Genomic DNA, 18,383 nt, shown 5'->3' on the forward strand with positions numbered 1-18,383 from the left:
TTTTGGCTGGTACAGTAAGTGTATCCAGTTAGACCGATTTTTTTTTGTTGTTGTTGTTAATAATACACAGCTGTGACCAAACCATCGCTGGACAGCTCGCACAGGAGATTCTTCAGCATGCCTTTTTGGCAGCTTTCCTCCACTTTAGCTCCCTATGCGTGGGTTGTTCAATGAATTGCGTAGACTCGAAACTGATGTATTGCTGTTAAGCCTTCCGTGGGAGGCTGCGTGCCAAGGGCAACCTAGTTAACTTGCCTCGTACACACAGTACGCTTTAGGGAAAACCATGATGTGCGTCTATTAGAGTACCAGCTCCCCAGTCTTTACTTTACCAAATAGAAAAGAACTCCCAGAAATATACGTGCCAAGCTTAGCAGTGACGCATTGTCATGAAAGAGCTTTCAATTCTCCTAACTCTCTATATGTAGAACGTTTCACGAGAACTCCGGTTCAGTTTGTGTGGATGGTACACCGCGGTGTCTTAATAGACAAGGCACCCTCCTGCTCACCAGGCAGTATGATTAACCCCCTCCCCGCAGAAGCTGCGCTTAGAGAGAGAGAGAGAGAGAGAGAGAGAGAGAGAGAGAGAGAGAGAGAGAGAGAGAGAGAGAGAGAGAGTGAGAATGGGGGGGGGGAATGGGGAGACTTGGGGAGGGTATGGAGGATGGAGAGCTAGGGAGAGAATAACCTTTATGTTTCGGAAGACAGCCAAGTGGGTGGCGTCTTTATAGAGGATGCCGTTGGAACTGGCCACCTGGTCCGCCCGGTTGACCAGACGAAGCTGGGTGCCCCCATGCAGGGGCTGCTTGGTACTTTCTTGCTGCGGGACTTGCTGCGATATTGCGGTTGGGCGGGCTCTTCCAAACTATGTGGTAGCGGGTATCAGGGACGTCACAGAGGATACGCAGGTGGTAGCGCCGTGTACGTAGCACGGTGTGAAGATCGGTCGCGGGTGGGGGGCGTACGAGTTTCTTCAAAGCAGGGTCATGGTAGGCGTCGCGTGTTCACACGGCAACTTTGTAAGCAGGTTGCCGTGCACTTAATTTTGCGCAAATGAATTCTAAACATGCACTCTAATAAGTAACTGTGCTGTCAACAATAGAATATATACATGCGTATCCTATAGTTGACAAAAGAACAATAGAATAGGCATCAGAATCCTTGTGCCGCTGCACAATTGCACAATTAGCGCAAAAGGGATGGGAATACAAATATCGCCTTCACGGTTGGGGAGCGATCCGTTTTGTGCGAGGGCTGGTGCGTAAAGGCCGTCGAGCTTGCGACGGCGATTAACTCCCTTTTGTTCTTGCTCCCGCGTATTCCCCGAACTCTAAGGCAGCCGCTTGGGTCGCTACGGGACACGCTAGCCCATGGCGCCCCTAGATGCCGAGACGAATCAGGAAAATCCCAGCGTAGGATACAAATATGCATAGGGTGCAGATAACGCGGCGGCTTCTATTGTTCCACCACCCACAGAGGTGCGGATTGAAGGCGAATGACTTAGCGAGTGGCCCTATACGTACCTCCTGGTCTACACGTCTTCTGGTGGCCCTATACATGCCTCCAGGTGTTTAGAATAAACATTAATCTATCGGACTGATCCAGGCAAGAGCGGGTGGGTGGGGTGATCAGTGTTTCGAACCACAATTGAACCGGCATTAATTATTGCCAGACCTGGCCCCGAACCGTTGTTTATATTACCTCGCCTAAACCGATCCAGCACTGAAGCGAACAAAAAAATGCAGCTACCTGTTCCCGCGGGAACGGTTTAGCTATGCACTGTTGAAAAAAAATTTAGCAGTGGCTTAGCTCCGCTATGCCGGGATATACGTAGCGTGAGTTAAAGTTCAGCTGGTTATTCTTAGCTTTCCTGGTTGCCTAGGATTAGCTTGCTTATCATGCTTACTGCTGCTTCAATGACACACACACGGTATACGCATTATGTGGCACATATACATTTATCAAGCGGCTCCGGCGCAGCGTCACCAATCACCCCAGAGCTAAGCTGGTTCCATAGGCGCACGCCGGTGTTGCTGCCACGCACGAGCCACCGGTTCCACACCCGGTCACCCCTCGCATGATCATCAAGTGGACCGGGCCGCCACACTCTCCAGGCCGAGCTCTCCAGGAGCCACGCGAAACTGCTCAACCTCGGCCAGTGTAGCTCACGCTACAAAAGTCTTGCCAATACCGTTCTTTTTCTTCATTGGCATCAACCTCGTAGAAAATAAAGGATGAAAACGAAGACGATCGCTTCGGAGTCATATCTCTTCATATCAGGGCTTTCTGCAACTGATCTATGGGTACGTGCCAGCACTCGGAATGAGTCGAACATTCTTTTCTTCCATGGCCACGGCTTCTCGGCAGCTCGGAGATTGTTTTTGGAGAAGCCGATTAACCGTATGGGACTGACGCTTTCTATGCCACTCCTGTCGATTAGAGCCGGAAATTTTGGTTACCTAAAAAGGGAGATTCATAATTTTATTAAAGCTTATGATTCTACAACAGGGCGCTTGAATTGATAGGAAAGCTAGAACTATTAGGTATCTCAGGATTTCACAGCAGTTCACACAATTTCATTCAACGCCCACATTTTCTTCTCTGGAAAATAAATTAAATCCGTAGCTCCAACGGGGGAACAGCCAACTATTTAGAATTGGCCAGTCCCCACTTGAGTGTATACGCGCTAAACACTACAAAGGCATCATTATCATCTTCATCATTCGGAATTCTGAAACCGCCCCCTTCGCTTCGCAAAGCTTGAGCCACTGTAATGCTGCACTAGTCTAACAAGGTGTCCGAAGACTCTCTGGAAATGAGCATGGTCGACAAGATGGAACTGCACGACTCGCCGGCGAAGCAGCGGCAAAAGACACGCATGAGCCCTTCTTCGCTGAAGCGCCGCCTGCGCCTGACCTACGGTCGCCGAACCATGGTGCTGGTAGACCGCTATTTCCGCTCCATGTCTGACCTCGCCACGTACGCCAGTAACGCGGCCTTCCTTGTGCGGTGCCGCTCCATGGGCGTCATACCACGGGAATACCGCGTCGAGTGCCGTGACATCAAGTACACCCGTCATGTGGTTCGCATCCTGGACGAGTGCAGCTACCGGCTCATGCTCGCCGTCCTGGACTACAACCGGCTGCGCAAGGCGCAGGTGTCCCGCCTCCAGGAGCGCCTGCGCGAGAAGCTGGAGAAGGTCATGTCCCCGCAGGACCTGAGCAGCGTGGTGACTCTGGCCAAGGCCAAGCACGAGGACATCTTCGAGGCCACCAAGGACAAGCAGCGCGGAATCTTCGATGAACTTCTCAAGGAGTACGGCATCGACCAGAAGAAGGAAGGTGACAAGGAGGAGTGACGCGGCGGACACTTCTCTCTACCCGGGTCACGGTGGGCCAGACTTCTTTGACGACGACACCTTCCCTTTCCTCTTGTAACGCGAGTGCAGGAAAATAGTTACTCTGTCGACGGTGTTGGTCTGCCCTTGAGAGTAGTTCTGCCGCATCAAACTGCACGTAAGCAATCCCTTTTGCTGACTGTTGTGGACTCTGGCCGCTTGTACATTTGTTTGTTTTTTGTTCACCAGCACCCACAATGATACCAAAGAAGTTTATCATCATTCTCCCTTTGTTCTCTTTTCCTCCCTTTTCTTTTGTTCTCCTTCGTTTCTTCCGTGTCACAATAAAAGCTCTATCCCTCCTCGGCCACGACATCGCCTAGGGTATGCCGCTGGTGAGGCTGCAAGCTTGCGCTAAAAAGATATCACATGTGCAGCCTGCAGGGGGTGTTGTTCAGGCGGTCACGAAATAAGATGGACCAAGCGAGCCCCGCCCAAGAACTATCGGCGCGACACCTTCCGGCCCAGCGCCTGCCGTCGATTAAAACCCTAAAGATATAAGGGCGGCTAGAAAAAGAAAAAAATTTTTTGGACAAAATCACTTTGAGGGAGCATTGTGGGCCATGCAAGGATGAGGAGTGCGCGTGAGGAGGAGTGCGTATCAGTTTTCTTTTTTTTTTTTTGTCGTTTTTTAGATTTCGCCTGCAGCGCTTGGTTCCTCTAGAAAGTAGCACCCGGAGGCGCCTTAAGGTACGTGCACACTAGCGTCGAACTTGCCGTGCCACCCTGCAGACGGCCGCCAGCGGCGTCGCGCCGCGCTGCGGGTGACGCTATGTGTGCACAGCTTTACGCGGCAGGACACGCGAGCGGCACGATTGCTGGCAGCGTACGGATGCGCTGTAGTCGTAGCCCCGTGCAGCTCGGTGGTATGTTTGTCAGGCGCTCTTTCAACGCGTAAGCATTCTTTGCCGATATCGAGTAACCCACAGCACCAACGATGCAACGCCCCGTGTATGCACACGATTCATAGTTTCTGAAGTTAACGCATTTAAGCCTTATATTAGTGCGAATAGAGATTTCCCAGGTGATGCTACTCTCGAGGTTATGGTCGAAGGCAATTTTTAAAGTCTGGAAAATACAAGCAATCGAGACAGTAAGAAATAATACAAATTAACTAACATAAGCAAACATGTCTCATCACGGGCATAGCCAAGAGGGGGGCAAGGGTTCGGTGGGTTCAGAACACCCCCCGAACTTTTCTGAGTGGTGTATTCCCCTCTGTACCCTTCTCATTTCGGCCTTTTTTCGTCCACGGTGTTCACCTTCGGCATCGGTGTATTATGTAAAAGCAAAAACAATAAAATTCGATACGGAAATCAAATTGGAATGATATTTGCGCGCAGGCTAGCTTTTCTTCTGGATTATTTTTTTCCGGCGGCGTATACCATCCCCCAAAAGATATTTCTGGCTACGCCACTGTGTCTCGTACACTGCTATCATAAGGCGGAGAAAACATGAAAACAAACCAAAAATAAATTTTTAAAATCATGACTCCGAAACCATGTAACGCCGTACATGTGCACAAAAATGCATAATTGGCGGAGTGGCACGCTTAATCGTTGTAAAAATAAAACTAAGTGCACATCGTTGTAAAAATAAAACTAAGTGCACATGGTTTGTCGAAGGAAAAAAATGGTCGTCACCCCGCCCTGCGAAAATGGATGTCCAGCGAAGCTGTTGAAAACCACTACAAATGCTGATGACAAGGCTCGACATTTTCTCAAAAATTTTGCTGTCATCTTTCGTCGAGCATACAATTCTTGTCCTACATAGAATAGCAGAAACTACAGAGGCCTTGTGGGAAACTGGGCCGTCTACGGTGTTGGTTTTCTGTACGTGAGAGGCTCAGTTGGTTAGGATGTCTTTTTATCAAAACGTAACGGCAACTTGCCTCTTTCAATGGTGAACGAAATTGCTGGCTCAGTGGAATTTAGGTGTTCAAGAAACGACAGCAGATAACTTCCTAATGCCCCTCAATCCGATTGAGCCAGTAATTCAGTTCACCGTTGAAATACAGACAAACAACATATGGCCGTTCCTCAACGTTTTATTAAAAAGCATCCCAATAAACTGAGCTTCGCTTCGTACAGAAAACTAACCAACACCGCGCTACCCCAAAATTAATTAGTACAAGGCTTCTGTATTTCAATGCAGGACAAGAAGTGTATTCTCGACGAAATACGACAGCAAAAATAGCCAAAAATGCCACAGCGGACCTCAAGAAATAGGGTTACATTTTAATCGCCACGTCAAACGCCTTCTTCATTGATCGGGCGGCGACTATAAATATTTCTGCTCGTCCAACGCAGCCAGCCAACAACCATTCGCCTACCCCTGTATTGTCTCCATCCACACCCCTCTCACCCAATGACCCACTCATAACCTTCTCGTCGTCCACAAAACCGTGTCAACTTTTTGCAACTGATGCCACGGCAAAAAAAAAAAAAATGCGTAAGGGGTCACTTACAAAATTTCTCGTACAGAATACCCCGTCAGTTAAATCGGCGAAACCCAAAACTTCCCGAAACAGCTCCGAGAGCACCTGAAACAACTACGAGATCACCTCCCAGAGCACACACGGAAAATAGACGCAGAGCGTGCACACATCGCATTTTAGGGGCATCGTCTCAAGAAGTGATTGACTCCCATAATTGCAGAAACACATCTTTGTATTTGAATAACATACGACACAAATGTTTTTAGAAAATAAACCATGCTGTCAATATTTCTTTATTCACTAACAGCCTCATACGTAAATCCTTGGCATATACATGCGGAGTTTTACTTAGCTTGGACCAAGGTTTTTTTTAATGATGTAGGGATTTACTTTCGAATAATGAAATTGAGTTTAGTAACGCGCATTGATCGAGGAACAAGACTCCGAGCTTGCGTTGTGGCTGCGGCCGTCGCCACTAGGTAACGACCTCTTCAGAGCGCTCATCCTGGAGCACTTGGTTTGCCGCATGGCCCCGTTGCTGGCCGAGAGTTTGCGCTTCCTCTGGCAGAGGTGGGACGCAGCACGGCATGGTGCAGGCGATGGCGAGGCTTCCTCGGAATTGACGAGGTGCGGGGCTTCAGGTTCCGGGATTGTGTCCTCCAGGTTAGCTACAGAGTTCTCTAGCGAGTTGTAGAGGTCGAATACCTCGTTGAGTTCTGGGCTGTCGAAATGGGTACCCGAGGACGCCAAGTTCTTGCTACCCTCGTACCCGGGGATAATGGAGATGTTCGGCGTGAGCAACAGCGAGTCTCTTGGAATTTCAGAAATACCGTTTTGTTGCTGACCAGGTGGCGCTGTGATGTCGGAGTTATTGACGAGGTGCGGGGCTTCAGGTTCCGGGATCGTGTCCTCTGGGTTAGCTACAGAGTTATCTAGCGAGTTGTAGAGGTTGAATACCTCGTTAAGTTCCGGGCTGTGGAAATGGGAACTCGAGGACGCCAAGTTCGTGCTACCCTCGTACGCGGGGATAGTGCAGATGTTCGGTGTAAGCAACAGCGAGTCTCTTGGAATTTCCGAAACAGCGTTTTGTTGCCAACCAGGTGGCGCTGTGATGTCGGAGTTTCCGGCGTTGTGAACACGCATCCCTGAAAACGTGTCCAGTGTAGAGAGTTGCATGCAAACGATGCGCTCGTATGCTTCCTCGAAAGAATTCATCACGCTGCGGCTCCCTTCGTTAGCTGACAAGGCAGACGTATCGAGGGCTGACAGCAGAGTTTCCGCATCGCGTGCTTGGAAGAACGTTGCCGAAGTCTCCTCACGGCTGCAAACGACTTGTGTGACATTGAGGCAGTTGTTTAGCGACGACGTGCCCATAACAAACGCCTTCGTCTTCTGAGTAGTGTACTCAAACGACCCTGAACTGTATTGAGTCAGGACGTGCGTCTCAGAACTCAGAACTTCGTGGTAGGATGACATCAAGAAGCTTTGCCTTATATGCCCACTTCCGCTGTGATGGTAGTCCGATTGATCGCTTTGCAGGATACTTCCTTTCTCTGAGAAAGCATATGCTTGATATGCAAGATGTTGGAGTGAATGGGAGTCCAAAGCAACATAAACCTGTTCAAGCAGACCGGCCTCTTGAGAAAAACTGCCTGCAAATAGACAAAAGTTAACACAACTGTTAATAACTATCAGCGTAGTTAAGACGACCAGTCACAAACTTGGCCAGGCGCATTATCCATATTGCGGTTTCGATGCTTGTTTTGTGGATTTATTAAAGAAATACTAAGCTCTATGCTGTACGCCTTATTAGCCTGACGCATGCGATCGACGTCTTAGGCGGGAACTGCTGAGTCCTGCCTTTGTTTTTTTTGTTTACCGCACAAAATTTTCCGACCTTCTAGAGGCTAACAGCTTCGTTGTAATAGGAAGACAATTTCAGCATCGAATGACCCCGTCCAGTCCTGAAGCAGCGAAAAAAAATTGACTAGAACTCCCTTTTGGGGAGTTGCCATGCAGTGTGCAGCATTCGTATGTGAATCGCCTTCATTGAACTTCTTTTTCAGCAGACGGGGCGGAGTTGACCTGATCTGTGCGGTTTAAAACAGCAGTTGTTGGCGCCGAGCTTCTTCGTTTTGTTTTTCATGTGTTTGGTGCTGCTCTTGACAGCGCTATCGAAAGTCTGTTTCTTTTCCCTTTGTTTTTATCCTGCTTTTATCTCGCCTCTCATAGACACCGTTTTATAACTCCGGTGTTCTATGGATTTTTTTAAAAACAATTCAACATGAATTTTCAATTGAAAGCACTGTTTTCTTTATGTACTTCTGTTTTGCCTCAAATCTACCCAAGGATACCTGTGCGCTAAGGAATGTTGACGTGTATGCCATTCCACCAGGGTTCGTGGTTTGAAAAAGTATTCAAGCTCGCTGTTGCGGAAGGCACTTAGATCGCGCTAGTGGCTTTTCAGGTCCCGAAAAACCGCGAAGCATGAAAAGCGCGGATGAAAATTTGGACCAAACCGTCGAAACCACAGGCTACTTGCCAAAGATTGTCACGGATTATTACCTATCATTTACTGCGCCAGTTCGTCAGGACTGTTCCATAGGCCAAGGTAAAGACGTTTTTTCAGTGAGTGAGTGAGTGAGTGAGTGAGTGAGTGAGTGAGTGAGTGAGTGAGTGAGTGAGTGAGTGAGTGAGTGAGTGAGTGAGTGAGTGAGTGAGTGAGTGAGTGAGTGAGTGAGTGAGTGAGTGAGTGAGTGAGTGAGTGAGTGAGTGAGTGAGTGAGTGAGTGAGTGAGTGAGTGAGTGAGTGAGTGAGTGAGTGAGTTTCAAATTCTGTCATATTATTCCTAAAAGCGATGTGTTCTCACCAAAAACAATCACAAGTGTTGACAAGATTCTGAACTTCCAGCTGCAAGACGTCAGCAATGACATCATTGCAGAGTAACGAAAACAGTAATCAGTGTGTGATTATGCCAGCACTGCAGCGCCGTACATTAAACGGAACCAGAGGAAGCACTACAATAGCCGAACTGTGTTGCTCTGTAGTGGACGGCACTCATGCCGGCCACTATCTACGCCGTAAAAGAGTGCAAGAAATTGGCTGCTACTCCTTATCATCCGGTTTAATTGCATGAAGTTTGTGTAATTCTGGGGGCAAAGATTCGAAAGAACCAAACTCTTATTCTGTCTTCACGTTCCCTTTATGAACTGCTATAAGTTTGGATAAGCCAGCCAAACAAAGTGTTAGGAATTGACGTCAGCAACAACCCCATAAAGAATGGGCGTCAGACGCGTGTACAGCCGGTAAAACGCTTGTCTATTACACGGCTTTCGAACTTTCAGCCTTATCCTGCCCCGGCTGAACGGGATGTGAAGAAAACTACTGTCGCGTTCTGAAATCTAAGCCCACCCCTTTTGTCTCCAACATGTTCCGGCAGTTTTCATACGTAACTAGTTAAGTTTAAATCGTTGTTATAGACAAGCATTTTACCGACTGTGCATAACAAAAAGCGTCACTTCGCTAAACAAAGACCAACACCACCAACAAGTAACGCCACAGCTGACGTAATGTTCTACACAAGCTCATATGTAAAGAAGTTCTGAGCAACCGCAGGTACCAAACTACGGAAGCCTTGCCAGGCAGTTAGTTAATTTAGATCGGAGCCCATTTAATAAAAGAGAAGCCCTTTCCCATTGACGACCGCAGCCACGTAGTCGGAACAACGTGGGTATTCTCGCGCTGCCCCCCCCCCCCCCTCCCCCCAGTTACACCAAACAGTTATACCCACTGTGAAACTTCATAGTTTCGCCGTGGGAGCTGTCAGACCTACAGCTTCAACTAATCGGAACAAACGACAAATATTATACCCCATTTGGTTTTATAGGTTAGGTATCCGAATTTCGTTGTCTGAGCCAATAAGTCCCAATCGGTCACCAGGTTTCGGTGGGAAAGGCTTCCGCAACTCGGCCTGTGCTTTCCCGCATGCCTATAAGGTGTGGTCATCACCATTCCGAAGGCTTGCCTTTAAAGCGTGCCCCACAGCAAGCACATTTACGCCACGGGCGTAGGCAAAAAAATGGTCACCAGCGAGGGCAAAATGGTAGGCGAAAAATGGTCACTATCGCAGCTTGACGAGAGAGAGAGAGAGAGAGAGAGAGAGAGAGAGAGAGAGAGAGAGAGAGAGAGAGAGAGAGAGATCACTTTATTTCCCAAGCAAATTGGCTAGGAACGCGTGGTGGCCGCCGGCCGAAGGCTGGCGGCGACGGTGGCGGCTCGGTCAACGAGGAGTAGTTGCACCCTGGTTGGGAGCTGCCCAGCGCGTCCTCCCACTTCTCGACGCTGGAGATGAGGGGGGGGGGGGGGGGGGGGGGGGGAATGGGTTAAGAGGTCAGGCCCAGATGACGTGGGTTAGTGTGTCCAGGGAGTCACAGAGGGGACAGTTGGGTGAAGGGAACTCAGAGGGATTGATCTTGTGGAGGAGGGAACGACTGGCGAGGGAATTGGTCTGAAGGAGTCGCCATAGGCGCTCCTGAGCGTTGGTGAGGGATGTGTGGGCAGGGGGATAGCGGCGGCGGGAGAGGCGGTAATGCTCCGTGATTTCTTGGTACGACACCAGTCGATCGCGGGCCGACCGAGCACCGTGGTGGGGAGCAGGAGCGAGCCCAGCACGGCTGGTAAGTTCTCACGCTGCTTTGTGGGCCGCCTAGTTGCCTCCCACCCAGTGTGGGCCGGGGTCCAGACGATGTCGACTGGTTGGGTAGGGGGATTTTGGAGGAGAATACTGAGTGCGGTAGCCGAAATGCTACCGCGAATGAAGTTTTGAACGGCCGTCTTCGAATCAGTGATTATACAATGTGTGGTTGCGGCCTGGTGATAAGAGCCAGGGCTATCGCCGCCTCCTCCGCCGTTGCGGGGTAAGAGGTCCGTACGGTGAGGGAGGTGACTGGGGGAAAGTTGGGGTGGGTAACTACTGCAGAGCGAAGCCGTCCGCGTGTCGGTACTCCGCGGCGTCAACATACATGGTGGTGGGGGAGATGTGGTATTTATCTGTAAGCGCACGGGCGCGCTGGCACCTGCGCTCCGCGTGGTGTACTGGGTGCATGTTGCGCGGCAGGGGACGTATGTGGAGGCAGTCTCGGATGTCTCGAGGCAACGAAGCTTCGTTTCTACAATTACCGGGATGCCAATTCGTAAGTGGTGAAGGATGTTCCGACAGGTTACGTGGTGGAGAGGCGGCGTAACTGATTAATGCGATGGGCCTATAGTAGCTCGTGGGCAGTGTTGTATACTCCCAACGAGGCAAGTCTGGCAGTGGACGAGTGGCGGGGGATTTGTAATGCTGCCTTGTATGCCTTTCGGATAAGGCAGTCAATTTTGTCTATGTCGGAGGTGGTAAGGTTAAGGTATGGGAGAGAGTACGTGATCCGACTGATGATAAAAGCCTGAACTAGACGAATTCGTTCTCTCTCCTTGAGCCCGTGGTGCCGGCTAGCTATTCGACGAATTAGGCCAATCGTTTGATTTACTTGAGAGTTAAGCAGGGAAAGGAATTGACCGTTTTATCGATTGCGTTGTATAACGAGGCCTAGCACCTTTAGGGTTTGCACCTCTGGGATGATCCGGTTGCCGAGGGAAACTTGTATGTTCGGTGAATCACGGCAAGACCGGGCAGGCAGAATGAGCAGGGCAGATTTTTCTGGAGAACAGGATAACCCAACGAGTTGCGCCTCTGTCTCCACAATATGGGCCCCCTGTTGAAGGATGGCTTCTATCTCAGCATCGCAACCTCCAGGTAACCACATCGTAATATCGTCGGCATACAGACTGTATTTGAGGCCAGCAACCGAATCTAGCTTTTTGTGGATGTTCAGTAATGCTAAATTGAACAGAAGAGGGGACAATACGGAACCTTGGAATGTTCCTATGGAAGGAAGGTGGATACAATCAGAGCGGAGCTCGCCTACCTGGAGTACGGCGGTGTGTGCAGTGAGAAAATCACGCACGTAGTTATAGATGCGCTCTCCCGGGTGGGTAGACTCTAGGCCTCTGAGGATGGCAGTATGGGAGACTCTATCGAACGCTTTCGTCAAATCGAGTGCAAGGATCGCGACTGAGTCGTGTTTAGGCGGAAGGTGCAAGGCACGTCAACAATGAATAATCACATTGCATTTTTTATCCCATTGCGACCTTTAGTACGCCAATTTTGAGCCAATATTTCTTGCTGTGCGATAAACGACCCCATAGATAATTAAACTATACATTTCGACTTCACGAAGTCTGTCGCCTTGTCAAGTAAGCACCAACGAACAATTCCTATAAAACAACTTGGACGCTCCAGCTCTGACATTGCTCTTTCTAGACGCGTCAATAAGTATACTTACACACACGGCTGAGGTGCCGCAAACAACGCGCGTTGCTAATGCGGGGATTCTCAACATTTCGTGCGGAATCCCAGAACCACCGACATCTGATTAGCTAACAGACCCAGTGGTCGCGCATTCGTCCTGGCCCTCAACTGTAAAACGAATGTCCCGGTGCTTGCAGTTTGCGCGTGGTCGACGTCTCAGATCCCCGACTCGTGAAAAGTGCTTTCGAGGTAGAGGAATTTAGGCGGCACAAAATAGTGCAGGGCAGATCGGCGGCGGCGCCACCTCGTGCTTCCTATACCCCTAGTTTGCCAAACAGGCAGTTACCAAACAGGTGTGACGTCACTGCCAGATCGAGCGCAGGTGTCTTGCCACGTGCTAAGCTAATCGAGGAGGAACGGGACATGCGTCAGTGCCCATGCAGCCGAGATGGAAAGAAGGCTTGGTCGTTAGCTAAGGAGACGGAGAGACGAGCATAGATACGAGTTAGTCGTTATTAAGAGCAATCACTGTTGATTAAAATGGCGTGTGGGTCCTCTATCCACCACCACTATGGTTGAGTACAGCCAAGTGCCAGGAAGTACAGTCTTTGTCAAATTTGTGTGGGCCACGGCGACTGTGGCCGGAGCAGGCGCGTGGCCAAGCAAGGGCGCTGCGCTTGCCGCTGTCGGCTGGTTGTGCGGCGAGAGGAACTTTTGCTCTTGCTTTCGTAGTTTGTCCGGCCCGACAAGCGCTGCACAAAGGGCCTGCGCTGAAGCGAAGTGCGCCTGCTCTGAGAAACCGGCCCCGCTGCACATATCGCGCCAGCCATACTACGAAATGAAGCGTGAAAGTTCCCCTCACTCTCTTTAGCCGACTAACCAGCCGGCAGCAGCAAGCGCAGTGCCCCTGCTCGGCCGAGTGCCTGCTCCGGCCATGGTCGTCGTGGCCCACAAAATTTTGACAGACTGCACAAACGTTGCACGTGCCCAACGCAATTTCCCAGCAGTGTCCATGTATATACTTCGCTCGAGCATGCGAATACTTCGGCAATGAAATTACTTGCCTGTCAGCGACATCGCCCTGGGTGACTGTCCAAGTTCCGCGGCCTTCTGTGCCTTTCGTCACTGCGAGGGAACCGTCGAGGAACAGCCGGTGGCAGCTCGGGACGGAGAGCTCGAAACGGCTGAGCTAAAGTGAGGAGAGAATTAGGTGAAAAAAGAACGTCATCCACACGGATTCGTGCCTGAATCACTGTGCGAGTACCCCGTCAATGAAGAAGCTCACCACGACGATTGCTTGGCTGTTCCAGACGTGCGTCCCGATGGAACGAAGAATCTTCTGGAACGCTGACGTGGTTTCAGTCAGGCAGGAGACGCCACGCGCCGGTGACCACTCAAGAGACGACGACGCGATGATAACTATGATGATGATGGCGATCCCTCAGAACAGTTTTCCGGTCTGTACGGTTGGGCATAGCCTCCTGTGTAACCGACTGTGCCTGCTCGGTCGCCCCGAAACCGATTGGAGCAGCCCGTTCACCATGATGGCGCCAAGTTCCCAGGTTTTTCGATGGCCATGCCGATGCGAACTGCTGTTTGAAGCGGAGGTGAACTGAAACGCACCTTGGCGTCGTCTGCTACGCAAAGGCGTCTTCCAGTTACAAAAGTCCACAAAACGGCGAGCTTGGACTTCATGAGCCAATATTGAAGACCGAAGCTTTATGCGTGGAGTCACAGAACTACTAAAGGGCGTTCAGTGTACTGTTCCCGCCTGCACGCTCGCCCTTTTGGGTTCACTACAGGAGTTTCACAACAAAATGTATACATGTCCTCACGGTTGTCACTGCGATAAAAGCCAGTTAACTTTACTCCCGCTCTATAGGAGTTGATAAGTGAAAAATAATGATTCTTGATTAGGTGTTTAGTGATAATTGACTCATACTAATTAAATTTTGTTTGAAGAAGTCCAAACAGTTGAGCTCCCCTTTTTTACTTACCAGTCCATTCAGTCTTGTTCAGCGGCTGATATTTTTTACGGTCCCCGAAAGGGTACGCGCCCACCCTCCTCCATCACTTCCCTATTTCTCCGTCGCCGCTGCTCCACGAAATGGTGTCATCGCGCATGTAGTATAGATGTATTGACGACGCGGCAATCGGCAATGCCTGGCGGCTGCTCAAAGAATGGCGACTTCAAGCTATAGCTCAAGGTGATGCTCAGTATTTGAAAGCCTCTATATACGCTTAAGATAAACATTCAGCGTGCACTTAGCTTGTTTCTCTCGCTACTTCGCCCCGGTACATTCATTCTTCCTTCACCAATCACATACCGAATAACCGATCAATTCCTAGTGGGTCACAAACCCACTACCGAACTCACCCGTAACATTTCTGGCTGCATCGAGAGAAACGCAGATAAACTTTTGCGTTAAATTATTTACGAACGAACAAGGTAGCCCGAAAAAGACTATCTCATTTATAATTACACTGTTAAGTTCTAGCGTCACCCTAGCTAGATGGTTTTATTGCTGGCCTCGTGAATTTCTACACCTTTTTTGTTCAAACAGGAGTTGTAAAGAAAGGGACGGGCGAAGAGAAGCCAGACACCAGAGGCCACCGTTCCAAGCAAGCTGCTTCTTCTTTATCTACTACTACTTCATCCTCTTTTTCTACGTTCCCCCCCCCCCAAAACAGGAAGATGCATGACCAATCCCATGAACCCCTAGTTCAACATCCTCCCCCCTGCAGGGAGATGCAGTCCTTATCTCAGAACTTGATTGTTACTTCCAACAACCTCGGTCTCTCTGAGTACCGATCATGTCCGTCTTCCTCGCATCGTCTTTGCCGTAGAAAAGCTTGACGCAGTTCAGTGCTGTTCTCTTGGTCGACGTTTCGTCTGCGACCATCTTGTGTGTACAAAGCTTGAAGTCCTCTTTGAAGATAACCTTCTACAAGTTTTGTCTTTGTCGTAAGAGTAGATGTTCCAGCTGGCATTTCTTGCGGCCTGGTCCTGCCTTTTCTTTCGGAAGTGCTTCCATGAAAGCAAGGACATTTGCGAAGAGTCTCTTTTCTCGCCACATTTGGTTATACCACGGTGACACTTCTGGCAGTGTTTTGGTGATACCTTGCTGTCAGAGCTGTCTTCAGAGCCGTCCCTGTACTCGTGTGTACGGTCTGCCTTGGACGTCTTGCCGGAATGAGATACGAACTTATCTGCTTGACTAGGTTCTCCTTTTCTTCTTTTTCGGCCTTTCATGGGAGAGCGTACAAAGTACTACCTAATCCTTGAACCCACGTGGTCACCAAGATGCGGCTTTGCAAGGAACCTGGGGTGAAGTGCAGACATCGTCTACGAGTATATATGTGGCCAGACGCTTGAAAAGAATCGAAGCTGTGATAGCCTACGGCGCTCACGCCGGGTTGACGGTTCGATGCGCAACGGAGTACTGCCTTGCTGATGGGAAGAGTGCTCGAAGTTACCAGCGCTGCTCCTTGATGTTCGGAATCCGGGGGCACAGGCTTGAGAATTTTTCGCTTCCGGCTTCTCCCTTGGTTTGACCACAACGCTTCCCGTAGAAAAATAGACGATTCCGGGGGCGTTGGCTGGCGACTCGGCTGCTGCGTGTCCCTCCCACAGTTCAGCACCGATTGGCACCCTCGTTGGCGTCGACTGGAAGGGGAGCAGCCGGGGTCCACCGGAAATTCCTTGAGGTAACGGTATGATTCTGGTCACTGGCGCTTGCAGAAGGCGTTCTAACCGTGGTTCAAGTGAGACCATCTAAGAGCGAAGTTCGGCCAGCATCTCGATGCCAGGCCGCTGTACTGGACTAGAGCTTCGAGCCCGGTACCATCCGCCGTAACGCGTGGGGAAAACTCACCGTAGATCTTGACGAGTTCGTCGTTGCTGGCAAAGAGTCGATCGTGCATCTCTAGGAGTTTGGCGATGTCCTTTTCGTCGTCGAGAATGCTTCGAGCCTCATTTAGCTGTCTCACCAGTCGGGGTAGTCTCGTTGAAAGCTTCATCTCGAGGCGGTCCATCGTTGTGGCGTTCCTCTCTTCACCCGTGTCGTTCAGGGCCATACGGTTCAGACGATAACTCCCCCACTCGCAGCGCGAGGAGGCGGAGTAGACAAAAGATGAGGCCCTACCATTCGTGAGTAGAGAGAAAAGACGTTTCCGCACGGGATTTCGGCACCAAATGTAAAGAAAGGGACGGGCGAAGAGAAGTCGTTGTTGTTGTTGTTGTTGTTCCTTTCTGATTGTGGCGCGTACCCACTTGGGGGATTGGCCAGGATCGGGAGATATATTGGGGCTAATGTGCCCGATTTAGGAGACTAACTTTTGGAGAAAAAAAATTGTTTATCAGAATAATTGCACAACAAATACGGGAATTTGTAGAATGAAAGTGTGCACTATGCAGGAATTTTCAAGAGAAGGCTATGCGGGATTTTGCAATAGGCTCTTATTTCGTCTGTGTACAAGAATAGCGGCTAACAGGGTAGGCGCCTAGTCTCTGAGACGTAGGTGTGGACGGCCGTAACCAAATTCCTGTGGGGAAACCCAAGCGAAATGGCACCGAACGACAGTAAGACCGGCATTGAAAGGGTAAGTCCAAGGTGGTGAATTGGCTCCACCAGGTATTTTCTTCTCATTGAAGAGAAGTCGCGGCAATGTAAGAAAAAATGCTCTAGGGTTTCGGGTTCATCACAAAGAGCACAATGACGAGAGGAGGTGAGCCCAGCGCGGTGCATGTAGAAGTTGAGCTGCGGAACTGTACAACGTAAGCTAGTTAAAGTAACCTCGCATTGGCGAGATTCGCAACATCGGGAGTCCCACGCATATGCCAAATGGGCGTAATCATCGAGGGAGGTGATGGCATCCTCCTGCCTCCTCGCCAGATGTTGATGCCGTCGGATCCGTGCTCCGGCCAGTATGGAGGGAAATGGACAGACGTCGAACGGAGGGCCGTCTAGTGCTGACCTCGCTAAAGAGTCTGCTTCTTCATTCAGGTATAGACCCTTATGCCCAGGCACCCATATCAAGCGGATTTCTCTTAAGTGGGAAGGAACTAAATAACCAAATGTGCGAAGAAGAGCAGAATTTTTGGGGGATATCAAAGAGGAGCAAACAGCTAATGAATCAGACACAATTACGACATTTAATATCTTGGGAGGTAATTTTTTTAATGCTATGACTATTGCCATAAACTCAGCATAGAATATTGGGGTGAAGTCCAGTAGGCGAATGGAAAGCGACCAGTTGAGTTGTGGACTGAAAATCCCAACACCCGCTCTCTCCTCAAGTTGAGACGCATCAGTCGCTACAACCACGTATGTATCCAAGCTAGACAGATAGTCGTTCAACAAACCGGTTAGTAGACGTGTAGGTAGCCTTTTCGCATTGTTAGGAAAAATGTTATTAAAGGTTAGGGGAACAGGGAGAGCTTCCCAGGACATCTGCATAACGGACGGAATGTTAATATTAAGAGGTGAAAGTAAAGTCTGGGCATACACACATTGAGGGCGGTATTGGTGGGGCCACCACGAGTTAAAAAATAAAGCCGGTCGAGCCACCATCAGCGACAAATCGCTGCTGAGGGGCGATTCGAAAATCCTAAGCATCGTCAGAGCAGTTAAAAGCTTAAACCGAGATTCTAGTGCAGGCAGCCGGGACTCTAAGTGCAGGATGTTAGTAGCTGTGTATTTCGGAAGGCCGAGACACAATCTCAGGGCACGTCGCTCTAGCAGTATAAGCGGATTGAGTTTGTTGTACATTGGAGATCCTGAAAAGAGAGCACAGCCAAGTTCTAAGGTAGGGCGCACGTACCCGCGGTAAATGAATATTAAGGTGTCTCTTCTCATCCCAAAATTCCGGTTGCTAATTCTTCGCAACAGGCCAAGTGCCCGTTCCCCCTTCGTCGTAATGTGCTTTATATGATGCCGCCAATCAAGCTTACTCTCATAAATAATACCCAAGTATTTTAGAGTTGTCACTTGCGGAATAAAATCCTCCCGGTATCTAAGGCAGAGGGTAACAGGCACTGATACGGGGAATACCAGGACCGCGCACTTGGCAACGTTCATCGACAAATTCAGATTTGACAGCCACCTTTCGAGAGAATCCAAATAATTTTGTGACGCCTGATAAAGCTCATGTATGTCCCGTGCTGCTGCGAAAAAGGCTATATCGTCCGCATAAACGTA

At 49.8% G+C, this 18,383-nt stretch overlaps 1 protein-coding gene and 1 pseudogene across 1 annotated transcript; one reads left to right on the forward strand and one right to left on the reverse strand.

Moving 5' to 3' along the window:
• Positions 1 to 2,773: 2,773 nt before the first annotated feature.
• LOC144171835 (uncharacterized) lies at positions 2,774 to 3,358 on the forward strand (annotated as a pseudogene).
• Positions 3,359 to 6,109: 2,751 nt separating this feature from the next.
• On the reverse strand, positions 6,110 to 14,013 carry LOC144171851 (uncharacterized). The gene is made up of 3 exons (XM_077700993.1): positions 13,469 to 14,013; positions 13,244 to 13,372; positions 6,110 to 7,482 (listed from the first exon to the last, which is right to left on the reverse strand). The coding sequence occupies exons 2-3, from the start codon at positions 13,258 to 13,260 to the stop codon at positions 6,246 to 6,248; spliced, it is 1,254 nt and encodes a 417-aa protein (XP_077557119.1). The 5' UTR covers positions 13,261 to 13,372; positions 13,469 to 14,013; the 3' UTR covers positions 6,110 to 6,245.
• Positions 14,014 to 18,383: the final 4,370 nt, after the last annotated feature.

The sequence above is a fragment of the Haemaphysalis longicornis genome, unplaced genomic scaffold, assembly GCF_048455015.1.
Source record: "Haemaphysalis longicornis isolate Haplotype H1 unplaced genomic scaffold, Haemaphysalis longicornis Haplotype H1 scaffold_1, whole genome shotgun sequence".
Taxonomy (NCBI): Eukaryota; Metazoa; Arthropoda; class Arachnida; order Ixodida; family Ixodidae; genus Haemaphysalis; species Haemaphysalis longicornis.